The following is a 24,452-nucleotide window of genomic DNA, read 5'->3' as shown; positions in this document are numbered from 1 at the left end:
TAATAAAATAAACTTAAATATTCCTTTTAAGGAATTTACTTTAAGGTAACCCTAATTAATTATTTTATTATATTAGTTTATAACTATATTATATAATTAATTAAGTAAACTAGATTATTTATTATTATAAAGAACCCTTTAAAGGTAATATTTTAATTAGTTAATAAATTATGTATTTTTAAAAAATAGGTTTAACTTTATAGTTTTTATTTAATAGCCTTATTTATTATAATTAAAATAAATATTATTTTTTCTTAAATTATAGTAATATAGAAATTAATATCTACTATTTATATATTATAAGTAGAATCTTTAAAAATAAAGTAAATAGTTTACTTATTAGTTTATAAGTTAAAAATTATTAATTATATAAATATAGTATTAATTAGCTTAAATTATATAATTTTTAACTTTTTTATAATATTTTAACTAACCTTTATATAATAAAAGAGGGTTATTATATTATAAAGTTAGATAATTATCTTAAAAATAATAAAATCTTTTACTTAATTATTTTATTAGTATAAACCTTAGTGTATTTAATAAGTTTCTCTATAACTATTATAATTATTAAATAGGGTAATTTATTAATAATTTTAGTATAAATACTTAATTAATTAGTAAAAATCTTTTAAGTAAAATAATATAAATAATTATAAATTACTATTATAAAAGTAAAACTTAAAAAGCTTCTTAAAAGCGTTAAGTAAAATTAATATATAATTTATTCTTATAAAATAAAAGGGTTAAAAAATATAATTTAAAAATAAAGAATATTATATTAACCTAAGATTTATATAATTACCTTTATAAAAATAGACTAACTTAATTTATTAGTAAATACCTATTTAGTAAGATTATTAAAGTTATTTAATAATTTTAAAAAGATTTTACTTAACTATAACTTATAAGAAATTATAGAGGTATAAAGTTAAACTTGAATTTTCTTTAATTTATTAAGGATAAAGGTGTTTATAATATTAAGTTAAAGGTTTTTTAAAAAGGTAACTTTTCTATATTAAAAGGTTTTAAAAGGGTTAAATTTATTAGATAAAATTATTATAGGAAAGACTTCTTATAAGTAGATTTTTATTAGTATAATAAGGCTTTATAAAGAATTATATAGTTAAAATTAAAGGTTAATTATACTATTTTTATACTAATTTTAAAGGTTTAAAGTTATTAATAGTTTATTATTTAAAAGGTATAAATTAACTAAAATAATAATTTTATTTACTTTATTTAATACTATAAAGAACTATACCTTATTAAGGTATATAATAATAAAATTAAATTTTTAATTAATAAAATTACTTTAAATAATATAGACTACTTTAATAACCTTAAGCTTAATATTATACTTTTATTTAATCTTATTAAGTTACTATTTATAAGTCTTATTTAGTTATAAAAATAAGTATTTAGAATATTAAGGAGTTTATAAACTTAATATATTAGTTAATAAGCTTTTAAAATACTCTTTTAATTATAAATTTATTATTAAAAGTTTATATTTAATAAATATTTTTAAAAAGGATCTATTAGTAGCTTAGCTTTATTAAATATTTTAAGGCATTAAAAAAATTAATAAAAATAAAAATTAATATAAAATAGTAAAACTAATACTTACTAATATATTTTTAATTTAATTATAGATTAATTATATTAATAATAATAATATAAAAAATATAACTTTTATTATTAAAACTTTTCACTAATTTAAAGACTATTTATCTATAAATAATAATTATTAATAAACAAATACTATTATTATTTAATTTAATAAGTAAAGTTTTCTTTCTATAATTATTATTATTATTAAAAATAATTAGGGTTTATACTATTAAAGAGTATATATTTATTTTAAATTAAATAATAATTAGGCTAATAATTACTTAAAAGCGCATTTAGTAGTATTAGGATTAATTATAATTATTTTTATTAAATATAAGGATAAAATAAGGTTTTTTTAATAAAAATAATTATTTTTATATATTTTACTTATATTTATATATTAGAATACTAAAATTTATAAGGATTTTAAAGTTTAATAATATAAATAGTTAGGTTATTACTTCTTCTAATCTGCTATTAAAGCGCGCCTATAAATGTGTAGTTTTAACTGCTTATAGGGCTTGCTTATGTAATTAGACTACGGATCCATAAAGGTATGTAATAACTCTAAGCTTCTTAAAGTTATCTAGCTAACTACTATAAGGCTTAGGCTTACTAGCCTAAACCTATTATATAGCCCCCTTCTTAGATTATATAATAGTGTATATACCCTAAAGGCTTACCTATAATATTACCTTCTAAGCTAAAGTTCTTAATTTTATAGTTAGGTATTACTATAAATTAAACCTTAAACCCTAAAGTTTAAAGTTATATATTATAGGTTGGCCTTAAAGGGGCTATAGGCTGGCTAGTGCCTTCTATTATAAGTTAGTTTAACTAGCAACCCTAAAGCTAGTTAGGCTAAAAAGTATGTAATAACTCTAAGCTTCTTAAAGTTACCTAGCTAACTACTATAAAGCTTAGGCTTACTAACCTAAGCTTATTACATTTAAATAATATATATATTATATTTTTATTAATAGTTAATTTATATATATTTTAATTATTTAATATAGTAATTTTTAATTTATTTAAAACTACTTTTAAAAAATATTTATAATATTAAAGTAATTATAATTTATTATTAATAATTATAAAATAAAGTTTTTATTATTATTATAAAGTATATATTAAAGTTTTTATAAAATTAAATATTTAATTTAAATAATAAGTAATTAATTTATTATTATTTTTAAATATAAAACTTTAATATATATTTTATTAAAATTTAATAAATTATTAAAATAAAAATAAAAAAGTTATTATTAAATAAAATAATATATATTTTTATATTAAATAATATTTTTATTAATTTTAAAAATTCTCTTTAAAACCTTTAAATAATTATAAAAGTTATATAATATAATAATTAACTATATTTATAATAAATATTTAACCCTTTTAAATATAAGGTTAAAAACTTATAATTATAATTTTTAATTAATTTTTATTTAATTATTTTATTATATTATAATTTAATTTAGTTTTTAACTTTATTTAAACCTTTTAAGTTTATTTAATATTTTCCTTTTAAATAAGTTGAATTTAAATTAAAACCTTTAAACTTAAATTTAAGATTCTTATAAATCTTAATTTACTTTAAATTAAACTTATAATCCCTTAACTTTTTTAGAAATATATTAATTATTTTAAATAATAATAACTTCTCTTTAAAATAAAAATCTATCTTTATATAGTTATAGATTTAATTATTAATAATTATTTTTTCTTTTATTTATAATCTATTAGAACTATATACCTAGATAATGGAGTGTAGTTACCTTACCTAGTTGTCTAGTTTGGCTGAGTAACTATTTTTAAGTGGTTTTGCTTATCTCTTAGGTTCGCTAGATAGGTGTTTACTTACAGAGCTAATAGATAGGTGTTTACTTATAAAGCAGAGCCAGAACCCCAGTCAAGAAAATAGTAGCTTTATCTTCACCTATTTCAGCCAACTTATATTTATACCTAAGTCACACAGCAACCTCACACATAATACTTAACGGCGTCAAAATTAGGCAACCCACAATCTATAATAGCTTCAACCTTTAACAAACCAATCTATATTAAAATTAACAATACTAACCTAAACTAATATAACCTAATATACTAGTATAAAAAGGTATCTTTTAATAATAAATAATATTATAAATAATTATAAAGTTATTATAAAAAATTCTATATAATAAACTTAACTAAGTTAATTTTTAAAAGATATATTATATCTTAGTTTTTAAAACCTTAACTATTTACTTTTAACTTAATAATAAAATTAAAAACACAAATAGTCTATAATTTATAATAAATATTTAAACTTTATATAATAATTTTTTTATAAAATTTTAAAAATTAAAATTAAAAAAATATTAATTTAATAATATTTATAAAGAAAGTTTAAAAATTAAAATATTAATTAAAAATTAATAAAATAATTAAAAGGAAAAAAATTTAACTTAATTTAAATAAACTTTTTATAAATATTAAAATAATTTAATAAATATAAATTAAAGTTAAATAAATATTTAAAAAAGTAATAAAAATAATTAATTAAAGATTTTAATTATAAAGAAAGATAAAATTATAATAATAATATAGATAAAGTTAAGGTAAAGAGGTAGTTAAAAGAGGAGGTAGTTAAAATTAGGGGGTGATCGGAATGTAGGCCGGGTATATTATTCCATATACCGCCGCAGCTATATAAAGCGTCTCCATACAATACTAAACACTCACCGAGTGGCAGGCCTAGTTCTGATCCACGGCCTTGCCACAATACACCCAAGGAAACTTCAGATGCCATCTATTCTTATTGCGAAAGACGAGCATGGTGTAGTCTTTCTGCAGACACCGATATCCAGAAAGTCTTCGAGCCAGGTATCCAATTCCAGGCCGACATTCTCCGGGTCCTCAACCAGACAGATAATAACCAAATCTTCTATGTCCCAGTAGATTTTGAATTTGGTCGAGACCAGTCCGGCATAGTGAATGCCAGTGCTTCCATAACAACGCCCGATTGGAAGACCACGCGAGGTACCGTCAACCTCTCTCACTAGAAGGTAGATGGAGTAACCGCCAGCCATCCAATTTACAGCCTCCACGATCCAATCACCTGGTCTTGACCATCGGGGAAGATAGAATTTATCGTCCCCAAGCCCAGTTGGTGTCCAGATGAAGTATTCAGCCCGACTCCGGTCGAGATGGTCAGCTGAGAGACACCATGCAGTTTCCTCAATAAAGTCCAAAGGCCCAAGGTCTTCAAGCTGCAGTTCGGATTCTGTGAAAATGGTCTCAGGCATGCCCCGACGCGCCCAAATTGCCTCGGGCACATCTTTGGAATTCTTGTCAAGTCTGAGGTTCCCCACAATCTCAGACGAAAGAACTTGCAAGTTGAAGGACCACTCCAATGCGGGGCTATTCAATTTCCCTAGTGCGCGAATAAAGTTTATGGCGGTTTGAAAGCTACTTTGTGTGTAGTCTGGTGCGATCACAGCGACATCGCCCCAGTTTATGAGGGATATGATTCCGTATACATTGTCCCTCCTGTCGGCGCATTCTAACCAGTTCGCAAGCCGCAGCAGCTCAAACAAGCGATTTGTATGTGTTCCGATGAGTTCGAGAGATTGGATGACTCTTCCGTGTACTTGCGCGTACTCCCGGGGAGGCAAGTAAGTGAAAAGATGCTGTGGCATAATTCTTCGAATGCCCCAGAGCCTCGTCACAATTGTTCCTATGAGAGTCAGAGACCTGTCACGCCCCTGTTCAAAAGGCTGCCAGAGTATTGAGGCCTTTTCGATGCCGAAGTCCAGCACGTTGCAAAGGTGGGCCAGCAAGGGCACGACTTCGCGGCGATCTATTGCCTGCATACCACACAAGAAGCTGTAATCCCGCGCATTACGCAACTCTTGCAAGATCCATAGCCGAGTGAAGTATGGCCTCATGGCAAAGCGCGCTGCGGCAAGGAGAAGGCAGCGGGTTGTCGCGGACCTGTGACGCAGGCGGAATCTCCAGGAGATCTTCCCAAGGCCGTGATGGAGCCCCCATTTGCCTCCACCTTTTGCCACCAAAGACTCTTGAATCTTCTTACAAAGGAAGAGGCTGTCATCTGCATGGTGCCCGACGCAGGCTAAGACGTGGGCAGCCCGCTTATAAATGTTGCCCATCATAGTAACCTGCTTGCTCTTTTCATGGAGGTTGTTCTGGTCGATGCAGATGGCATCTACCCAGTAGTACTGGCTCTTCCCATGCCAGCGAGCCTGCCTTAGGACATATTCGCAGTTTCTCCGCACTGAAAATGATTTCTCATTGAGCCGGATAAGAGTGTCGTCTCCGGGTTCCCCCCAGGTATACGAGATGGCGTGATAGGAAGGCAGTCCGGGCGGGTCTACTGGCCATGTCGTAAGTCTGCACGTGACCTGGGCGGGGTTGAAATGATGGTCATCGCCGAAGATTTCCAAGAGCCTGATGTGATTGGCAGGGTTTGGAAGAGGGTCAAATTTAAATGAAGGATCCGGGCATGAAGAATGGTTGTCCATCACAGGCGTCAGTGAGACGTTCTACGAGGTGAGCGGGGCAAATGGCACAATCGTTGATTTTGGAGAGAGTGACAGAGGAAGAGCAGGGACGGGTAATCCAAAAGTATTTGGATTTGCAAGGGCCGCTTATCGCCTGAAGATTGCACTGCCAACGTGAGCATTACAGGCCCTGCATATTACTCTTGTGGGTTACACAATGTGATGACACATCTAGGAAACAATCATAATTAACATCCGATCGACTTGACTATTATTCCGGGCCGTAGAATCATATCAGAATGATAGTCAGGATATTTACTTGAAACTAGATCCGGTGGGAAGAGTTGCATACCGTCACCATTCCCAGGTCTGATATAAGTCTTCGCTACCTGCCTAGGTACTCTAGGTAGCGAGATTAGGAAGTCTCCCCGAGTGTTAATAGTTCAACATGCTGTTAGTTCTCCTAGCCTCCTATAGTCATGTGTTACGTCTTGGTGTGAATTGTGAAGCCCCTTTGACGTGCTCTAGTTCACTGGCTAGGGTAGAATAAAGTGAGGGATGCCTTAGGGTAGGTGGGTAAAACTTAAGTATATTTAAGATATATCTTTAATAAGATTAATTATTTTCTAATTATAATTACTTATAAATTTTAGTATTATTAAAAAATCTAGTTTAAAATTTATTTAAGATTTCTTTAAATTTTAAAAAGTTACTATCTTAGTAGCTATTAGTAATAGCTTTAAATATAGACTATATAAATAGAGGCCTCTCCCTTAAAGGACTTTTAAAGTAATTTATCCCTCTTTATTCTTATTTAATTAGTACCTAGAAGTAACTATTCTATTCTCTTCTTTACTTATTATAAGTAGTAGACTATAGAAGTTAGGGGTAAAGGACCTTTAACTTTAAGTGTAAAGTTCTTATTTTTAACTTTATTTCTTTTAAAGTAATTAAAAGGTTTATATAATTAACTTTATACTTTTTAATAATTATAGTAATATACTTAATATTTTAACTTTATTCTATATTAATAATAAGATAAACTTTATATATTATAAATATAATTATTTAATTTTATAAGTTTTATTTAATTTAAATTAATTTATAATTATAAAAATATTATATTAATTTAATAATACTTTAAATTTATAATATATTAATTTTACAATAATAATAAGATTTAATTATATAACTTTATAATAAAATTTAACTTTTAATTAATAAATATATTAATAAAATAATATCTTTTAATAATTAATTTTTATTTATTACTTTTTTTCCCTTTAAATTTAAAATAATAATTACTTATTATTAAATTAAATAACTCTACCTAATACTAAATATTAAGCTTTTTTAAAAAGATTATCCTTAATCTTACCCTTATAATATATAAGCCACTCTTTATATAATTACTAGATTTACTTCCTTTTCTCTACCTAACTAGCTTGCTAGACGGGAGGCCTTCCATCATGTAGATACAGTACCTACGTACTGAGCCTCGCCGGCCAGTCAGCCCCCAGTGTTGCACTCTTGATTGTCAGCTCTTTATGTCTGTAATGAGATATGGGACGCACGTGGTTAATAAAACACCCCGACTTACCCGGACCTGCTGCTGTGAGTGATTGATGGACGAACCCGTGCTTCGTCGTCGTCATCGTCGTGTGTCGATGCAGAGAGCACTCTGCACTACGCACCTCTGATCGCAATGACTGCGTGCCTGCGCGCCCGTCCCTCCGTCCGTCCGTGATCGCGTAGTCCCCCTCCCAGGCAGTCCAAGCGCCCCCCAACACGAACGAGCGAGTCCCCGAGCCAAAAGGGAAAAAAAAACCTCACCAGCTCAGCGCATCACTGGCAGCCTTGGCATCAGGCCGGGCCGGCGCGACGGCCTTGGCGGGCACAGGCTGCTGCTGCTCGTCGCCGTCGTCCCCCTCGCGCCGCCGCAGCAGGGGCAGGTCCCCCTCGACCCCCCACCGCGCCATCACCCCCTCGACGGCGGCGGTCCACTTCCTCACGAGCGGGTGGGCCTCGGCCACGTGCGAGAAGAGGACCTCCCCTTCCTCCCCCTCCTGCCCCCCCTCCCCACCACCGACCTCATACCTCCAGATCCCGTCCTCCCCCCAGTACTCCGGCCCAAAGACCCCCCGCAGGTCGAGCTCCGCCCGCGCAGAGGCCAGCATCGCGCGCGCCTCCCCCGCCTCGTCAGCCGTCGAGGATGAGGACGACGACGACGACGACCCCAGCGCCGCCGCGACGCCCTCCAGCACGCCCAGGAGCCACCCGACCCGCAGGCCGACGGCCCCGCCGACCCCGAAGCCCTCGTCGAACCCGGCCTGCACGCTGCCCGCCTTGGCCGCCGTGATGCCCTCGCGGTAGCCCGCGGTGGCGTGCGACTGCCGGAGGCGGTGGATGTCGGAGGGGTGGTGGTGTGCTGCTGTGGTGGGGCGGCCGGCGACGGTGCGGATGTCGGCGGTGTTGTTGTTGTTGTCGTGGTTGTTGTAGTTGTCCTCCTCCTCAAAGACCGGCGTGTCGTCGTCGCCGTCGGACCCGAACACGTCGTCCAGCGTGTCGGTGGTGGTGGTGGTGGTGGTGGTGTCCTGGGTGGGTGAGTCGCTCATGGCTGCTGCTGCTGCTGAGATGTAGCCGTCCACGTCTGCTGGTTCTGCCTGTCGGAGGAGCATCCTTGCCTTTGCGAGGTGATTCTTTTCGGGTTTGACCTCCCCCCTTTTTGACTGTGGGGTGTTTCGGGCCTGTGTGCTTTCTGGGTCATGTAGGATGAGATGAAAATTTCATGTCTATGTCGTCCCCGTTTGGAGGTTCTAAGGCGATATGATTCATCCTTGGCTGGGCGGTTGATGACTAATGACTGCCGTGGGAGTATCACCGCCACAGCAGGTCACCAATGTGTTGTTTTTTGTCTCTTCTAGCGATGTTTGGAAAAGGAGATTAATCATGTTGTTTCTCTGATTCTTATTTCTTGACTTCATCTCTATGCATGCATTGCCGTTGATCTCTGTCCGTCTGTCTGGCCAGAAAGACTTGGTCTCCACAGGCTATGATCAAAATCATCCTTTTCCACCAACATTGAATGTTGGCAATAAATCTGACCAATATTACACCCATTCCTCGAATGCAGTGTATGAAATTATTAAAAAAATGTTCTTGCATGTCCCACCATCTCTCGTGGCTCGTGCAGCACTGCTCTGGCGAAAATCATCTACCCAGGTAGCAGACTTCCTCATCACATCTAGACAGGTCAGCTGGAGACAAAGGACCGTCCATGTGACAATATCAGGTCTAGCGAGGCTTCTAGACCTCCGGTCGCCCCAGTTAGTCGCGTGCGGCTGATCGACACGGCGGCAGAGCGATCTGGGCAGCCGGGCCGGCACGGCGAGCCCGGGAGCAGGTCCGTGGGCAGACACTAAGGGACGGCGGCAGGCGTTCCAGACCTCTGCGGCCTACCTAGTCGCCGTCCAGCGTGGATATCCACAAAATAATCAAATGGCACAGCGGCATCGCTGCGACGGGTATTTCGCTCTATTCCGCCGTGGAATTGATGGATGATGGCGTGGGCAACCACGGCCCGGCCGGACCCTGACTAGAATTCCAGGTGTATGTTGAAGGACGGCACCCGCGCCTGCGCGAGGTACGCCGCCACGTGGTCGTCGCTCTCAATCTCCAGCGGGACGCTCCCGTCCATCCCCTGCAGCTTGACCAGGCCCTGGATCCGCACGCACGCCGAGCCGGGGACCCTGCCCTCGGCGGCCTGGCGGAGCTCCCCCGCGGACGGCGAGTTCAGGATGGCGATGCTGAACTCGCCCACCCCCTGCTGGCCGGGGCTCAGCAGCTGGATGTACACCGGTATGGGCCCGGTGTTGTGGGCGACGGGGCCCGCCTGGTGGTGGTACACGACGGGCGGCGGCGGCGCCGGCTGCGGTGAGGGGTCAAAGGGCGACGGGACGTCCATGGGCGGCGGGCCGCCGAGGAACTGGCCGTGGGGGTTGGCGAACGGGTCCTGGGCGCCCGGGCCCAGGAGCATCGACGGCCCGAGGTCGGAGCCCATGGGCACCTGCAGGCCCATCTGGGCGCCGAGCAGGTGGTGGTGGTCGGGGATCAGGCGGCCGGCGTGGGCGTGCCCGTGTGGGCCGTCGCCTGCGCCGGGCGGGACGAGCATCTGGGCGCCAAAGCCGGAGGCGTCGCCGGCCAGGTCGCCCATGACAGGCGGCGGGTCCCCCCTGAAATCCTCGGCGGCGGCGGCGAGCGCCTCGGAGGACCTGGCCCTGCCTTGTCTGGGTTGGCCCCTGCCGCGGCTCTGGTCGTCCCTCAGGCGCTTCATGACGTCCCTCGCCAGGGCCTCGACGGCCCTCGTCTTCATCTCGTGGCCCTGCGCGCCGTCGTCGAGCCGGCTCAGGATCCCCCGCAGCATGTCGGACCCGTCGATCCACCTCTGCTTGAGCTCCGTCCAGCGCTGCGGGCCCATGGCCACCTTGGACGTGAAGCCGTCCGCCTGCAGGATCTTGTAGAACGCCGACCGCACCCGCCTCGAATCCTCCGGGTTCAGGCCGAGGATGTTCTTGGCGTCCGCCAGCAGCAGCTCCCTGTCGGCCCCCGAGCGCATGCGCTTGGTGACGTCCGAGCACACCACGTCCAGCGCGAGCTTCTTCCTGTCCAGGCCGTCCTTGCCGGCCCACAGGGCGTCCCGGAGCTGTTGGAACTCACCGATGAGGCTCTGCTTCGCGGCCTCCCAGGCCTCGGGGCCCGCCACCGTCTTCTTGGTGATGCCCGCGCCTGCGCAGATGGACTGGAACTTGTCCCGGACGGCAGTGTAGGCCGACTTGTCAAGCCCGAGGATCACCTGGCTCTCGCCCAGCGTCGTCTCAGAGGGGAACCGAGGCGGCCCGGGTGGGTCGGCGGGTATGCCGGCGTACTGCCGTGTGCGCCGCCGCCGTTTCTTGGTCGCCCAGCGCTGGACGGACTCGGCCTGCATCTTGCGCCTGCGCTCCTCCTTGAGCTGCGACGCCAGGTCAGGCACGGCCGGGAGGCCAAAGGCCGAGGCCTGCATGGCCATGTGCAGCTCGTCGTTGTCCTGGTCGTCCTCGCCGTTGCTGGCCCCGGCGCTCGGGGACAGGTCGGCGCCATCCGCTGCCTTGCCGGTGGGCACCCGGAGCAGCCACCTGTGCTTGCTGCGCACGCGGTTCAGCTCACGCGACTTGATGCTGTACCCGTCCTCCTCGTTGAGGACGTGCAGCATCTCCGCCTGGGACAGGTTGCGCTCCCATAGCTCCTTGATGCGGGCGACGAGCTGGTCATTCTTGAGGGCGGGCTGGTGTTTTGACGGGAATTCCCAGCGCCGGAATTGAGCCTGATACGCACGTTTGCTGTGGATTTTGAGAAGATGTTAGTTGTTAGTACGGAGTGGAACACGGGAATGAGGTGTGGGGACTCGGACAAGGAGGCAGCGGCTCCCGACTCGACACGCTTGCTGTCGTGCGAGTGGTGTCTACGGCAGGGGACAGGACGCCCCGAGGCAGCCCGGAAAGCAACCCGGCGCCGTACCGGCCGCTGCCCGGGGTGCAAGCAGACACGACTGTGGGCGGGCGACGCACCTGGGGGCGAAGTTGTGATTTGTGCGCATGTACGAGATGATGTCTTCGACCGATCGCTTCTCATCCACGTAAAGCCGGCTCAGGGTTTCTCTATGTGTTTCCCAGTCGTATACCATCGTACGCTGTGATGGGATCTACCGGGCTTGTTGCCGTAGGCTGGTGGTGACCTTCATTGTGGTGTCGGCGATGCCGGACCTGCACTTGCACTCCTGGTCTATCCCGCCGCCAGACTTGGCGTCGTTGGCCGCCCCACCAGCCCACCCACCACCACCAGCTGGGCCGCACCTGGTGGAGCTGCTTATCGATAAGCTACAGCTGCTCGAAATTTCTCGATTGTCAACAGGCGCGGGTCCAAACTTCGCATCATTTGCAGGAGGGCGATAAACCCTCCCTACAGAGTACGATGTCGCAGACGGACCTGAAATAGCTGGTCCAGCCCTCGCAAATCTCTCCTGCGACCCTACTCGGCGAAATACGACCGGTAACTAGCCTTGGATCAGCTTCATCCGGCACAACACCGAACTCGATTCTTGTCGCAAGTCCCCAGAGGGCTGCCCACGGCGCAACATGGATATCTTTAGGGCATTGTCGCTTGGCACGACTGTGAGGAAAGGCGGAAAGCCAGCGGCTGGCGGCGCACTCCCTTCAGCTGGGAGTCGGGCGAACGCACAATTCTACCATGACGATGTTGGATCAACGAGGGGCACCAAGAGAAAGAGGGCAGACCAAGGCGGCGAAGAAGAAAGTGACGACGACGACAACGACGACGACACCAGCAGCCTGGACTTCTTCGCCCACAAGGAACCCACGAAAGGCACCAAGAAGGCTCCCACCCAGCCCAAAGCACCGCAGAAGCCCAAGCCGTTACCGAAGGCGAAACTCTTGGACGAGGACGAGTGCAAGCAGATCCTGCGGTCGCATCGCTTGAAGTTCACACTCCTGTCGGCGGGGGCGGACAAGAAGTCAAAGGTCAAGAAGAGCAAGAAGAAGGCCAAGGCATCGGCCAAGGAGGTCAAGCCAGAGAAGAAACAGCTGTTCCCACAGCCACTGCAGAGATTCAGCGAGCTGAGGTCTACCTACCACATTTCGCCCCGGCTGGCGGACAACATCGATGCGCAGGGATACCGGGAACCGACAGAAGTGCAGATGGCCGGCCTGCCTCTCCTGCTTGATTCTGCGCGTGCCCTCGGAAACTCCTTGGGCGAGGATACATCAGCGGAAGCGGTTGACTTTATGGGGGTGGCTCCCACCGGCAGCGGCAAGACTGTCAGCTTCTTGATCCCTGCCATAAACAGCATAATGAAGAGGCGGGCTGGCTCCGAGGAGCGCAAGCTGCATAACCTGGAGGCGGTCATCGTGGCGCCAACGAGGGAACTGGCGAACCAGATCCACAACGAGGGCCTCAAGCTGACCGCGGGCACGGGTGTCAAAGTAATACTCATGAAAAAGGGCATGCGAATCGTCACGGAGGATGCCGAGCCCGAGGACAAGGACAGCGAAAACGAGTCTTCTGAAGAGAGTGAAGAGGAGGAGGACTCTGACTCGGGAAGCGACGAGGACGACTCGACGAAGCCGGTCACAAAAGCCGACATACTCGTGACGACGCCCATGCTCCTGCTCAACTTCCTCAACAAAGGGAAACTGAAGCGCACCATCCCGTCCGTCAGGTCGCTGATCCTGGACGAGGCCGACGTCCTCCTGGACGAGCTGTTCCGGGACCAGACCATGGGCATCTGGCAGGCCTGCACCAGCCCAGACCTCCACCTGACCTTCTGGTCCGCGACCATGGGGTCCAACATCGAGACGCTCGCAACAGAGCAGCTAAGGTCCCACCACAAACAGCGGGGCATGGCGCCCAAGCCCCTCGTGCGCCTGGTCGTCGGGCTCAAGGACACAGCCGTGCCGAACGTGACGCACAGGCTGACCTACACGGCCACGGAGCCGGGCAAGCTCTACGCGCTGCGGCAGCTCCTCCGCCCGGCCCCCGGGTCCTCCTCCTCCGAGGACGGGCCCCCCCTCCGCCCCCCCTTCATCGTCTTCACGCAGACGATCGAGCGCGCGACCGCGCTGCACGACGAGCTGCGGTACGACATCCCGCTCGAGGCGGGCGGCTCGGCGCGCGTGGCGGTGCTGCACTCGTCGCTGCCGGACGCCGCGCGCGCGGCCATCATGCGGCGCTTCCGCCTCGGCGAGGTCTGGGTCCTCATCACGACGGACGTGCTGGCGCGGGGCGTCGACTTCGCGGGCGTCAACGGCGTGGTCAACTACGACGTCCCCACGAGCGCGGCGGCGTACGTGCACCGGGCCGGGCGGACGGGGCGCGCCGGCCGCGAGGGCGGCGTCGCGGTCACGCTGTACACCAAGGACGACATGCCGTACATCAAGACGTTTGCCAACGTCATCGCCATGAGCGAGCGGCAGGCCGGCAAGGGGGAGTCGCGGGTCCTGAGGGCGCTGCTGGACGCGCTGCCGGACGTCAGGAAGGAGGACAGGAAGAAGCTCAAGACGCGGGGGGTGGAGGCGCGGAGGGCCGGGGGTGCGGTCATCACGTCCAAGAGCGGCTGGGAGAGGAAGAAGGAGCATAACCGGAGGGAGGCCATCAGGGAGAGCCGGAAGAGGAAGAAGGGTGGAGAGGCTGAGTAGGTCGTCTTCTCCCAGGGCAACTGCACGGAAGCAGGTCCATGGAGTTTTCAACGGATGCGATACAGTGCGGAGGTCTTGACAGTCAAATACAACCGAGCCAACTTGTAATTGCAGATGAAACCATGTCAGCGAAACAATGTCAGGGTGTGAGCGAGTATTCGCCAAACGGCGCCTCCAGGTTCCTCGCTAATCAACTCAACCCGCTGCTCTGAACACTCGACCCCTCCCTCATACCTCGTTGCTCACCCCAGCTAGCCCTGGCCAGGCCGTCACAAACTCATTTAGTGACTCGATCAGATTAGTATGGTGGTGAGAAAACAGCCCGGGAGAGGGGCGGGGGCAAATACGTCAACAACTCGAGCCTCATGGATCAACGACTTCAAAGGGTCTTGATCTTGGTCATCTTCCTCTCAGGGGGACCTCATGATGCAGGATTCATGCCTATAACAGAGGGCCGGTTACTATCCGTCCTTCCTCACAGGTGTGCATCACTCTCGCCAGTCAGCCAGCACCCAGTGATACCAATCGATCCGGTCCCGAAAAAAGTATCTACCAGCAACACATAGTTACACAAATAAACGTGATATCATCCATTCAGCAGACACTCAAGAGACCCTGAGTAAGCAAGTAGTTCACCCCCTCCCTCCAGCCGGCCCAATACACACACACACACACAGACACAAAACCCCCACATCCATCCATCCACCCATTCCCCTCCAACACCGTGAAACCCCCGAGCAGCACCGAAAACACGTAGCGCACACCCAAACAACCTACCCACCTAACCCCCCTTAGCACGGCCTGTAAGCCCACCCCCGCGGGTCAAGCACGACCTCGGCGCCGACGAGCCCGAACGTGCCCACTGCGACGGACAGGTCGTGGTAGCCCTCGAGCCCCGTGACGGGGAGGTCGGCCTCGGCGTCGAGCGACTCGTGCAGGTCCCAGCGGCCGTCGAGCCTGCCGTTGCGCGTGAAGAAGACCTCCGTCTCGATGACGGTGCCCCCCTTGCCGTCGGGGGAAGGGGATGTTGTCGTTGTGGCGCCCGCGCCCAAGCCAGGGCTGAACGTCATGCCGATGCCCACGACCTCGCCCTTCTGGAACGGCCGCGTGAAGTCCTTGCCGCCCCACCGGTCGTTGATGAACCTGTGCCCGTCGTCGCCGTGCACCGCCAGGCTGCCGCGGTGCCAGCCTGGCATGCTGGGGTGGGGGGGGGGGGTGGTCAGCTTGGTATTGTCAGGGTGGTGAGGAGGAGTAGGAGGGGAAGGGGGGGGAGGAGACGACCGTGTTCCCACAACCTGCCCTCACAGCCGCAGAAGGCGCACCAGACGGTGATGGCTTCGGAGACCAAGACCAGATAACAGTATAGACAGACGACCAGTGGTGAAACACCCCCCCCCCCCCCACCTTCTCCCTCCCTATACATCAAGAGAAGAAAAAGGACTCACCGAAAAACAGGATAAGGCAACGCGGCAAACCCAACCGCAAGCCCGGCATCCCCCCCCAGCTCCCGCACATAAACCTCAAAGTACACCGTCGCCGGCCTGCCCGTGGCAAGCGGGCTATCCCGCTGCACGAGATACACAAGCGGGTACCCCAGGACACAGCAGTCGCCGCTCCGCCCGCCCGTCCGCAGCGACCACGAGCCCCCCGGCCCGGACGGGTTCTGCGCGAGGGTGCTCCCGACCTTGGCAAAGAGGTTCGCGGGGGGCGCCATCAGCCGCGGCACGATGTTGCTGTCGCGCAGGCCCGCGGTGTCGGGCCGGGAGAGGTCGAGCGGCGCCGAGAGCGGCCACCGCGCGCACCACGCCTCGCCCGCCTCGGCCTGGCCCTCGCTCGCGTTGGTCGCGGGCGACTGGTCCCAGCCCGAGAAGAGGGCCGGCGGCGGCGGGAAGCCCGACGTGTCGGGGACGGCGTCCTGCCAGTTGTGCTGGGGGGGAGGGGGGCCGGGGGGCGGGGCAAAGTCGTCGTCATCTTTATCTTTGCCTTTGCTGTCGTGGGAGGGAGGGGGTCCTGGTGGTGGTGCGAAGTCGCCGTATGAGGGCGGTGGTCCCGGGGGCGGGGCGTAGTCACCCGTTCCGGGTCCGGATGCGGTTTTGGATCCGCCGCCGCCGCCGCCGCCGCCGTAGGAGGGGGGCGGGCCTGCTGGTGGGGGCACGTCGTCCACGTTGTTGCTGGTGTTGCTGGACGAGTGGTGGCGGAAGGGGTTGTTGGATTTGAGAGACGAGGTGAAGCCCATGGTGAGTGACGATGAATATGGGTACCTAGGTAAGTATGCCGGGTGCAGTGAGACAGACAGTCGGAATCGTAGGGTGATGATGGTGATTGTGTCTGAGAGAGGCGATGAGTCCAGCCGGACTGATGTTGAGTCCTCGTACTCTGTATGATTCCGACGACTGAGTGTGTGTCTGGGCCAAACAACAATCATCAACAATGCCCGCCTGCCCGCCTACTCGGTCTCAAGCTTGAACAGGACAAGGCAAGATACCCAACTTACTAGAGCACCCCAGCAAGCCCCCGCACGTGTTCCAAACTCGCACTTGCTGCCTAGGTAGATGATACTATCCTATCCCTGATACGCAGTGGCAGTGGCAATGTAATCTCAGTCCGTCCTTCAGTCAGTCAGTCAGTCAGTCAGTCAGGCCTCCCGATGACGATGTGTCGAGCTAGCCAACCAAGTACGGAGGTACAGAACAAAGCGAGAAGAGGCTGTGCAACCACCCACCCAACGCCTGGCCGCCAAGCTAAATCCTCGCGGAGCAGCCAAGCCACCCAATCACGACAGAGCGGACCGGCCTCGACGCTTACGACCTTCGTCCTTCGGCCGGATCTTCTAGAAGGACATGGCTGATGCAAGGTGCAGACAACTTGTTCACGTTCACCTTCGACGGGGCGCCAACACCCAAGTGGGAGAGCCACCGCCACTCCGCCACGCTGTCTGTGTCCAGTGCGCACGAGGCAAGACATAGAGGTATACACGTGTTTTCATTTTATCATCAGTTAGTTGGTCCCACGGAATGAGAGAGAGCACCGGTTGTGTAGCGAGTGACTTTGGTTAGATTTTCCTCTCTCATCATCTCAGTCAGTCAGTATCAACCGGCAGCTCATCAACCAGCAGCTCGTCAATCTGGCCGCATCGAGTGTGTCTGTCCCAAGTAACCCCACCCCCTCATCCCAGATGAGTTGGACATCTGTTCAAAAAAAAAAAACCAAAGAAAAAAAAAAGAAAGAAACAAAGAAAGAGACCCAAATTCATCCCTGCCCCTGTGGCCCGACCCAGAACGTAGTAGTAGATGGCCCCATGGTGCGTGCCCCAAAGTACCCTGCATCATGGCCCGCAGCCAAAATGCATCACATGCCACCCACCCACTGCTTTCCCACACCCCCTCCCCCCTCAGTCCCACGCAGCGACTGCACAGCCAACAGCCAACCCCCCCTACCCTACCCCCAAACACTAGCATCCTCAGCATTAGGATAAAAGAACGCCGCCAGCGCGATGATCACATACGTCGTGCAGAGCAGCGCCCCCTCGAGATAGTTGCTCCGCCCGTCGAGCACCAGAAAATTAGCGATGAACGCCGACACGAACAGGCACACCGTCTCGAACAGCGTAAAGTACAGCGTCATCTCCTTGCGCAGGATCCACCCCAGTATCACCGTCAGCGGCGTGATGAACAGCGCGATCTGGATCGAGCTGCCCACCGCCACCCCGATCGCCAGGTCCATCTTGTTCTTCATCGCCACCGTGATGGCCGTCACGTGCTCGGCGGCGTTGCCCACGATCGGCAGCACGATGAGCCCGATGAACGCCTCGCTGATCGTGCTCGTCTTGACGAGGCCCTGGATCGAGTCCACCATGAACTCGGCGCACAGCGCCACCAGGCCCGTCGAGCACAGCAGCAGGATCACCGCGCTCGTCCGCGAGAGGTCGTCCGCGTACGGGTCCTCCGCCGCCTCCTCGGCCGTGGCGAGCGCCGGCAGGGCCCGCGCCGGGATCTGCGACGGCAGCATCGCCCCGGGCGGCCGGATCTCGGTGTTGAGCCGGCCTGGGAGCGAGTTGGTCCTGCGGATGCCGTATCTGACACGGGGGATCGGGCCGGTCGCCGCCGCGGGCATGCCCGCCTGGCTGGCCTGCTGGGTGAAGACGGTCGGGGTCAGGCTCTTGGCCGCGGGCTTGAGGGACAGCAGGGGGTTGAATGGTCTCCTAACCACGCCGCCCTCTCCGGCTGCACCCTCGCCGTTCCCGGGCACCGCGTCCAGGGCAAAGTCCACGCGCCGGGGCTCGCCGCCAGCCGCAGCTGGCCGCTCTGCATTCTCTGGGCTCTCGTCGATTGTCTCCTCGGTCGGGCTGTTTGTGCCGTGGGTGCTGTGGTAGCGGTGCTTCCTCCGGTACTTGCGGTCGCGCTTGGAGCGTTTCTGCTTCTTGCGGTACCGGCGTGACGATCTCTCGTCCTCGATGGCCGACTCGTCGCCCTCAAAGGAGATGGTCCTGCCGAAGACACCCGGTCGGGCCTGGGGTTCCCCAGGTGGGCCGTCCTCGTTGGTGGGGCTGGTGGTATTCCCGAGGGACGGTGAACTCCGAAGCGCACTGGTCTGCGCAGTCTCCACCGTATCCACCGAGGCAACACTGGACTTGCGGCGGCGCCCATGACGTACCATGCGCTTCACACGCTTCGAAACGGTGTCTCGCGAGTGCCCGGACGAGTCCGAGTCGGACGAGGACGAGGAGCTGGAGTCAGAGCTCGACGAATCAAACCACGCGACCGCCGGGCCGGGGGTGGATTCAGCATCGATGACATCCTGTGGCGTCGACTCGTACATGTAGGCATGGGACTTGAGCTGGAAGACCAGATAGATGATGTACACCAGAAGCAACACCTAGGGCAATCAAAAGCTGTCAGTAGTTGCGTGGAGACGAGCGAGTGGCCGTGTGCCTGGCTTACCACACTGGTTCCACGACTGATCTTGAGAGACTGCTCGTCTGCCCTGGCATTGTCGCTGAAGGAGGCATGGAAGGCCGTCTAAATGCTCCGGTCAGTAAGTGTTGTGAGGTTTGTATCAGGAACGGCAGAACAAACCGGTAACACGAGACTGATGACACTCAAACTCAAGAGACAGGCGCTCATCTGGGTCACGGTGCTATTGTAGATCTGGGAGATGGGTTGTCAGCACATCAGTCATTTTTATCAGGTCGCTGTGGCTGTCTTACCTGCTCGCGGAAGCGCAGGCCTCCCAGGACGAAACACATGCCCAGGATGAGGAGCAGGTTCGCCAGGATAGACCCCAGAAGGGACGCTTGGACAATACGAATTTCATCCTGATGACCACGATTAGCCGTGAGCACGCATGTGTTTGATGGCGCGGAGGGGCTGTAGACTTACTTTCACAAGAGCAATGCTGTAGCGTTGGGAGAGTGGGTGTTAGTGAGCAAAGAAAAGGATGGGGTATTCGGGTGGGCCACAGGCGCGCTGGGGACAGCGGCAGGGACAGGCAAAAAACGGGCACTCATGGTTCAAGGATATGGGACGCGATTTGATTTGATAACACCCATGAAGGGTTTCTCTCTTCTGGTTCTTGTCTTGATCACTTTAGCAAGGCGGACATACATGCTGTAGAACCGGTTAGCAACGATGCACGAGTCCCCATGGCAAACGAGGCGTCGCCCTCATGTCCCACAAGTTCAAGGACTGATACAGACACGGCCAGCGCCAGCAGACAACATATGTGCAATTCACGTACAAGATAATAAGCTCGACGGCGTTACCAAAGGTGACATTCATCAGGGCACCGATGGCATCGCCGAAGCGGTGGGCCACAGTCTCGGTCGCGTGGCTGAGGAGGCCGGCGAGCGGGACGATGGCGATGGCATTCATGGCAAAGATCACACCGGGGCTCATGCCGGGCACGAAGTTGACGGCGATGCCGACGGGGACGAAGACCAGCAGCAGGTTGATCCAGCTGTGGAAGATGACCTTCCTGAAGACCAGGGCGAAGCGCCTGAGGACGTTGGGCTTGTTCTCACCCGCGCCCTGCTTGTCCTGGTCGGGTTCTGACTTTTCGTTCTGGGAGGGGGGCCCGGAATCTAACTGAGACCCCTTCCGTGAAGCCTGCGGAGATGGGCCGGCTGACACGCCTGCTCCTCCAGATCCGTTATGCGGACCACTGTGCTTGGCGTCGTGGGGGACGTCGTCGAGGCCGAGGCCGACATGACTGGTGCTGGGGCTAGACTTGAGGACGACATGGTCACTGTGGTGGTCTGGGTTGTTGGGATTGTGACTGCTCGCGGAGACGTCGAGAGTCGAGGTGGTGCGGTTTGTGGGGTTGTTAGCTATGGGAAGCAGGTCTGCATTGGTGTTGGGAGTCGGTCGTCTCGCCGTGCTACGGTTGCCGCCATGAACTTTGGATTGTGCCCAAGAACGAAGGCGATTTATATGCGGTTCGTCAGGTGAAGTTTCCTTCATCGAAGTTCGTTTGGCAGGACAAGAGCAGGTGTGTGTTGTGGGCGCGAGGGTTTGCTGACGAGCAAAAGGGTGGGTTGGTTGAGGGGAGAAGGAAGGAAGGGGAAAAGAGAGGCAGGGACAGATAACGACGATTAGACGTGTGCCGCTTTATACTGAATGGGTATGGGGTATGGAGAATGGGATAGGTGAGTTTGCATAGACGGAGCGAGGGTGACGGAGGCGCGACGGAGGGAGGCAGTTGGTAGCACAGGCACGAGCTAGCCTGCTCCGTACTGCAGGCGTGGGACCCCTGCTCGCAGGGGGTGGGTGGGGGGCAAGAGACACCCGCCCGTAAGTGACTGGCAGCACTGAGTGAGTGTTAGTGACCCACCACACACAGCCCTGCCCCAGCCCAGTGGATTCATCATCCCCCTAAAGAGGCATGGCCAGTGATAGCGCAACCCTGCCGAGTGCTCAGTTGACCTGTGACGGGTCCCGAAACGGCGTCCTCGTCAGCGTCCACTCGGTCCATCATCATGTCCATCTCACCTTGGGCCACTCACTCCACCGACCAAGTCACGGCAGTATACGAGGCGTGAAGCATCAACAACACTGTGCACTGTATCATCATCTGCAGCATCATCGCCTCCACTTGCACTTGCTGCAGCACCACCTCGCAGCAGACACGTCTCCAGACGAGAAGGAGAAGGATATCCCAGCCGAGATCGACGCAGCAGGGTTGAGCTGTCATCAACAAAGCGGCACGGCATAGAGCCCAACCATCGCGACACGGACCGGTGGCTCTGCGACCGGACGTCTCCATCCACCCATCAGCACGTGCCCGCCCTGATGGCCAACCCTAGCGTGCCTACCGGCCTCATCAGAGCACGCGCAATGCAATGTAATGCACTGCAGTGACAGGCGGTGCAGTTTGGTCTCAAGTCAGGGATCAATCGCCGGGCGGCACAGTTGGATGTGCAAACACATGCCAGTCAACCAGTTCAACCCGCCTCGCTCTCGCTCTGCCAATGCCCGCCATCAGTGCTGCTGCACCTCCACGTTGCATTCCGTTTCCGTTGTGCTCGTGGTGCCTGCCCTGCCCTGTCGGTCCCCCGGCCCCCCCCCCTGCTTATCGCCGGGCTCGGGGAGCCATTCTAGTCCAAGGCTGGTTGGTTGAGGTTGAGTTGGTGGCTCGGCGCACACGTTGCTGCTTGCTGCTGCTTGCTTGGTTGGTTGGTCGATACGTGTGCAGCAAACCAACGAACGAGTCGAGGACCCCAACTCAATCCAACCCCTCCTGCTCCTCCCGTTCCTGCCCGCCAAGCAGCACCAAGAGGACCAAGCTCCCGACTGGCAGGTCGAACCGCCCATTCCAAGGCGCCTGCCATCTATCTTGCTATCTCTTGGACACTTGGCCCCAAAGCTTGTCCGAGTCGTGAGAAACAACATAAGGCTGGGTTACAGCGGGGAACCCTCTCCCATCCTTCAAGGAAACATTGCTTGGTGTCCTCCCGGTGGGGCAGAATGAGTGGCTCCCTGCTCCCCCACACACAGGAATGAGGCTGCACGCAAATGAGCATCCACAAGTTTGCCATTTCGCATACCCAACCAAGCAAGCCAGCCTAGGGAATACCTACCACAATTGAGGCTTCAAGCTCTTTACGACTTATTCCACATCATCGCAAAATTGATCAGAGGCCGCCTACCCGAGGACATGGACAACAGTACGCGTGGCCAGCCGGACAGGGCATCCCCGCCACTGGAAATCCCAACTCTAGAAGAACAGGAAGCTTTGAAAGAAGCCATGATGGAGATGCCAGAATCGAACCCTGAATACATGAATACAATCATGCATCTCTATCGTCAGCCCGACCCAGAATCGAAGCCTAAGGACCTATTCTTCTACGGATCCCTTATGGACCCTGATGTCGTCCGAGTGATTGCAGAGACATCAACTGAACCAGAGGTACACGAAGCTTTCATCTACGGCTATAGACTAAAGATGTGGGGCTTCTACCCGACTCTGATCCCTGGAGATGCCGAGGATAGAGTCTACGGAGTATATTGGCAAGCAGAGAATGACCGACAACTAGGCTTACTCCAGCGGTATGAGACACACCGATATAAGCTAGCAAGGTGTTCCATCTATATTGACAAGGGTGGGAGGACTATTCATGATGGGCTAGTATTTGTGTGGGCTGATGACCCGGGGAGTAGTGGGCTTAAGGATGGAGAGTTTTCACTGGAAAGATATCAGTTGTACTTTAAACCAGATGCGTTTAAACAGAAAGCTTAGGTAGCGATCTGTAAGATATCTGTCCTGTAACATCTTGCACTCTTTCATCTGTATTTAGAGGCAGATAGTGGCAGGTACCACTCATGACCTATGAGGCTGGCAGTGCGGCACGGCTGACAAGGCCAATCATGAAAGCGGCAGCGCGGACCGAGTCACAGCTATTACAAGGCGACGGCGACACTATGGGATTTGCGAATATGACGCAGCACTGCCAATCCATCTCTTCGGGGCGACTGCCACCACTGGCCCAGGCCCACTTGGACCCTGTACAACTTGAGGCTCGGGACATGCCCACGTCGTGTTATCTCGGGATCCGAGCCTAAAACAACGACACTGCCACGTATAGACTTAGTCTAACCTGTGTTTTCGCACCTGGTTTCAAAGACAACCCTATATGATTTCTGGCCTAAATTCGGCCCTTAACTATAGTGTCGTTTTTTGCTTTCTCCTTTGCTGCCAAAGAGGCTTCTGTTTGCTCAAACTGAAGTTGAACTTGGTCTGTGAGAGCGCATCGCGCCAACAGCACGAACGTTAGGATTGGCCAAACTTCAGTCAGCCAAGATCGATATCCACAACCACCACTCTTTTGCAAGACAAAATACTGTGGATTGTTTTTTGGTGCATATTGCACGTACCGCACTTTTCTCGACTCTAGTCAGGTCGAGTACAGAGAACAGTCAGGACCAGTAGTGACTCAACGGGTGCGGTCTTCATAGGTCTATGTGTATTGAATTCTCTCTACTGTCATTGACGTTGTGTTTGAAAGTAAACACTGGGTCTTGAACGTTTACTAATGTATGAAGGTGCCACATACGTTTTACATGTGTGGAGATTAGGAACGAAACCACATATGTATCCTCTGCGTTCACCTATTAAGCCGGGACAGCAGTAAGTGCCTTAGAATGACATGTCAATTCATCCTTCAATATGATTATGATCAGTAGTTTTCCCCCTAGGGAGAACGTGACAGTAATTTGACTAGTTTCCTAACTTTAATAGTAAGTAGGAAACATGTAGTTATAGATAACACAATTCTTTTGTAGTCTTTGAGGTCTAGTGAGACGGACCAGTGGAGTGCTACGCCACAGACGCCCCGGCCAAAAAAAAACATGATTCCAAGTTGCCCAAACTTGGAATCCAGCACTTATTAACCCGTACCGTCACATCTAGAAGGCCTTACAGACGGTGTAATATAACGGTATAGCTATAGATACTTATCAAGAGTGTTAGAGGTTCTACTATTCTATAGCTCTATTATCTATAACTACATGTTTCCTACTTACTATTAAAGTTAGGAAACTAGTCAAATTAGTGACGGTACGGGTCTTATGTACTGCTAGGAATAACTAAT

The 24,452-nt window shown here is 49.5% G+C and overlaps 5 protein-coding genes across 5 annotated transcripts; 1 reads left to right on the top strand and 4 right to left on the bottom strand.

The window, feature by feature from the left end:
- Positions 1–4,400: 4,400 nt before the first annotated feature.
- Positions 4,401–6,143, bottom strand: KVR01_013162 (uncharacterized protein; the record flags this gene model as incomplete). The annotated part of the gene is made up of 2 exons (XM_044786024.1): positions 4,401–5,624; positions 5,736–6,143. The coding sequence occupies 2 exons, from the start codon at positions 6,141–6,143 to the stop codon at positions 4,401–4,403; spliced, it is 1,632 nt and encodes a 543-aa protein (XP_044637807.1).
- A 1,292-nt stretch (positions 6,144–7,435) lies between these two features.
- KVR01_013193 (uncharacterized protein) lies at positions 7,436–8,894 on the bottom strand. Its single transcript, XM_044781397.1, has 2 exons — positions 7,723–8,894; positions 7,436–7,649 (listed from the first exon to the last, which is right to left on the bottom strand). Exon 1 carries the CDS (start codon positions 8,798–8,800, stop codon positions 7,952–7,954), a length of 849 nt encoding a protein of 282 aa, XP_044637838.1. The 5' UTR covers positions 8,801–8,894; the 3' UTR covers positions 7,436–7,649; positions 7,723–7,951.
- An 89-nt stretch (positions 8,895–8,983) lies between these two features.
- Positions 8,984–11,899, bottom strand: KVR01_013150 (uncharacterized protein). The gene is made up of 2 exons (XM_044792123.1): positions 11,726–11,899; positions 8,984–11,497 (listed from the first exon to the last, which is right to left on the bottom strand). Exons 1-2 carry the CDS (start codon positions 11,839–11,841, stop codon positions 9,718–9,720), a joined length of 1,896 nt encoding a protein of 631 aa, XP_044637795.1. The 5' UTR covers positions 11,842–11,899; the 3' UTR covers positions 8,984–9,717.
- Positions 11,900–12,085: 186 nt separating this feature from the next.
- Positions 12,086–17,044, bottom strand: KVR01_013232 (uncharacterized protein). Its single transcript, XM_044783782.1, has 2 exons — positions 15,814–17,044; positions 12,086–15,565 (listed from the first exon to the last, which is right to left on the bottom strand). Exons 1-2 carry the CDS (start codon positions 16,791–16,793, stop codon positions 15,160–15,162), a joined length of 1,386 nt encoding a protein of 461 aa, XP_044637877.1. The 5' UTR covers positions 16,794–17,044; the 3' UTR covers positions 12,086–15,159.
- On the top strand, positions 12,293–14,368 carry KVR01_013209 (RNA-dependent ATPase ROK1; the record flags this gene model as incomplete). The annotated part of the gene is made up of 1 exon (XM_044788211.1): positions 12,293–14,368. One exon carries the CDS (start codon positions 12,293–12,295, stop codon positions 14,366–14,368), a length of 2,076 nt encoding a protein of 691 aa, XP_044637854.1.
- Positions 17,045–24,452: the final 7,408 nt, after the last annotated feature.

Source organism: Diaporthe batatas (assembly GCF_019321695.1).
Source record: "Diaporthe batatas strain CRI 302-4 chromosome Unknown Contig00024, whole genome shotgun sequence".
NCBI classification, from domain to species: domain Eukaryota; kingdom Fungi; phylum Ascomycota; class Sordariomycetes; order Diaporthales; family Diaporthaceae; genus Diaporthe; species Diaporthe batatas.
This window is presented reverse-complemented; position numbering and strand designations above follow the sequence as displayed.

Coding starts and splice junctions, on each gene's coding strand:
- KVR01_013193 (XM_044781397.1), bottom strand. CDS start 8,800: ATGCTCCTCCGACAGGCAGAACCAGCAGACGTGGACGGCTACATCTCA.
- KVR01_013150 (XM_044792123.1), bottom strand. CDS start 11,841: ATGGTATACGACTGGGAAACACATAGAGAAACCCTGAGCCGGCTTTAC. Junction 11,498..11,725: donor AATCACAACTTCGCCCCCAG/GTGCGTCGCCCG, acceptor CAAAATCCACAG/CAAACGTGCGTATCAGGCTC.
- KVR01_013232 (XM_044783782.1), bottom strand. CDS start 16,793: ATGATTGTTGTTTGGCCCAGACACACACTCAGTCGTCGGAATCATACA. Junction 15,566..15,813: donor TTGCCTTATCCTGTTTTTCG/GTGAGTCCTTTT, acceptor CCCCCACCCCAG/CATGCCAGGCTGGCACCGCG.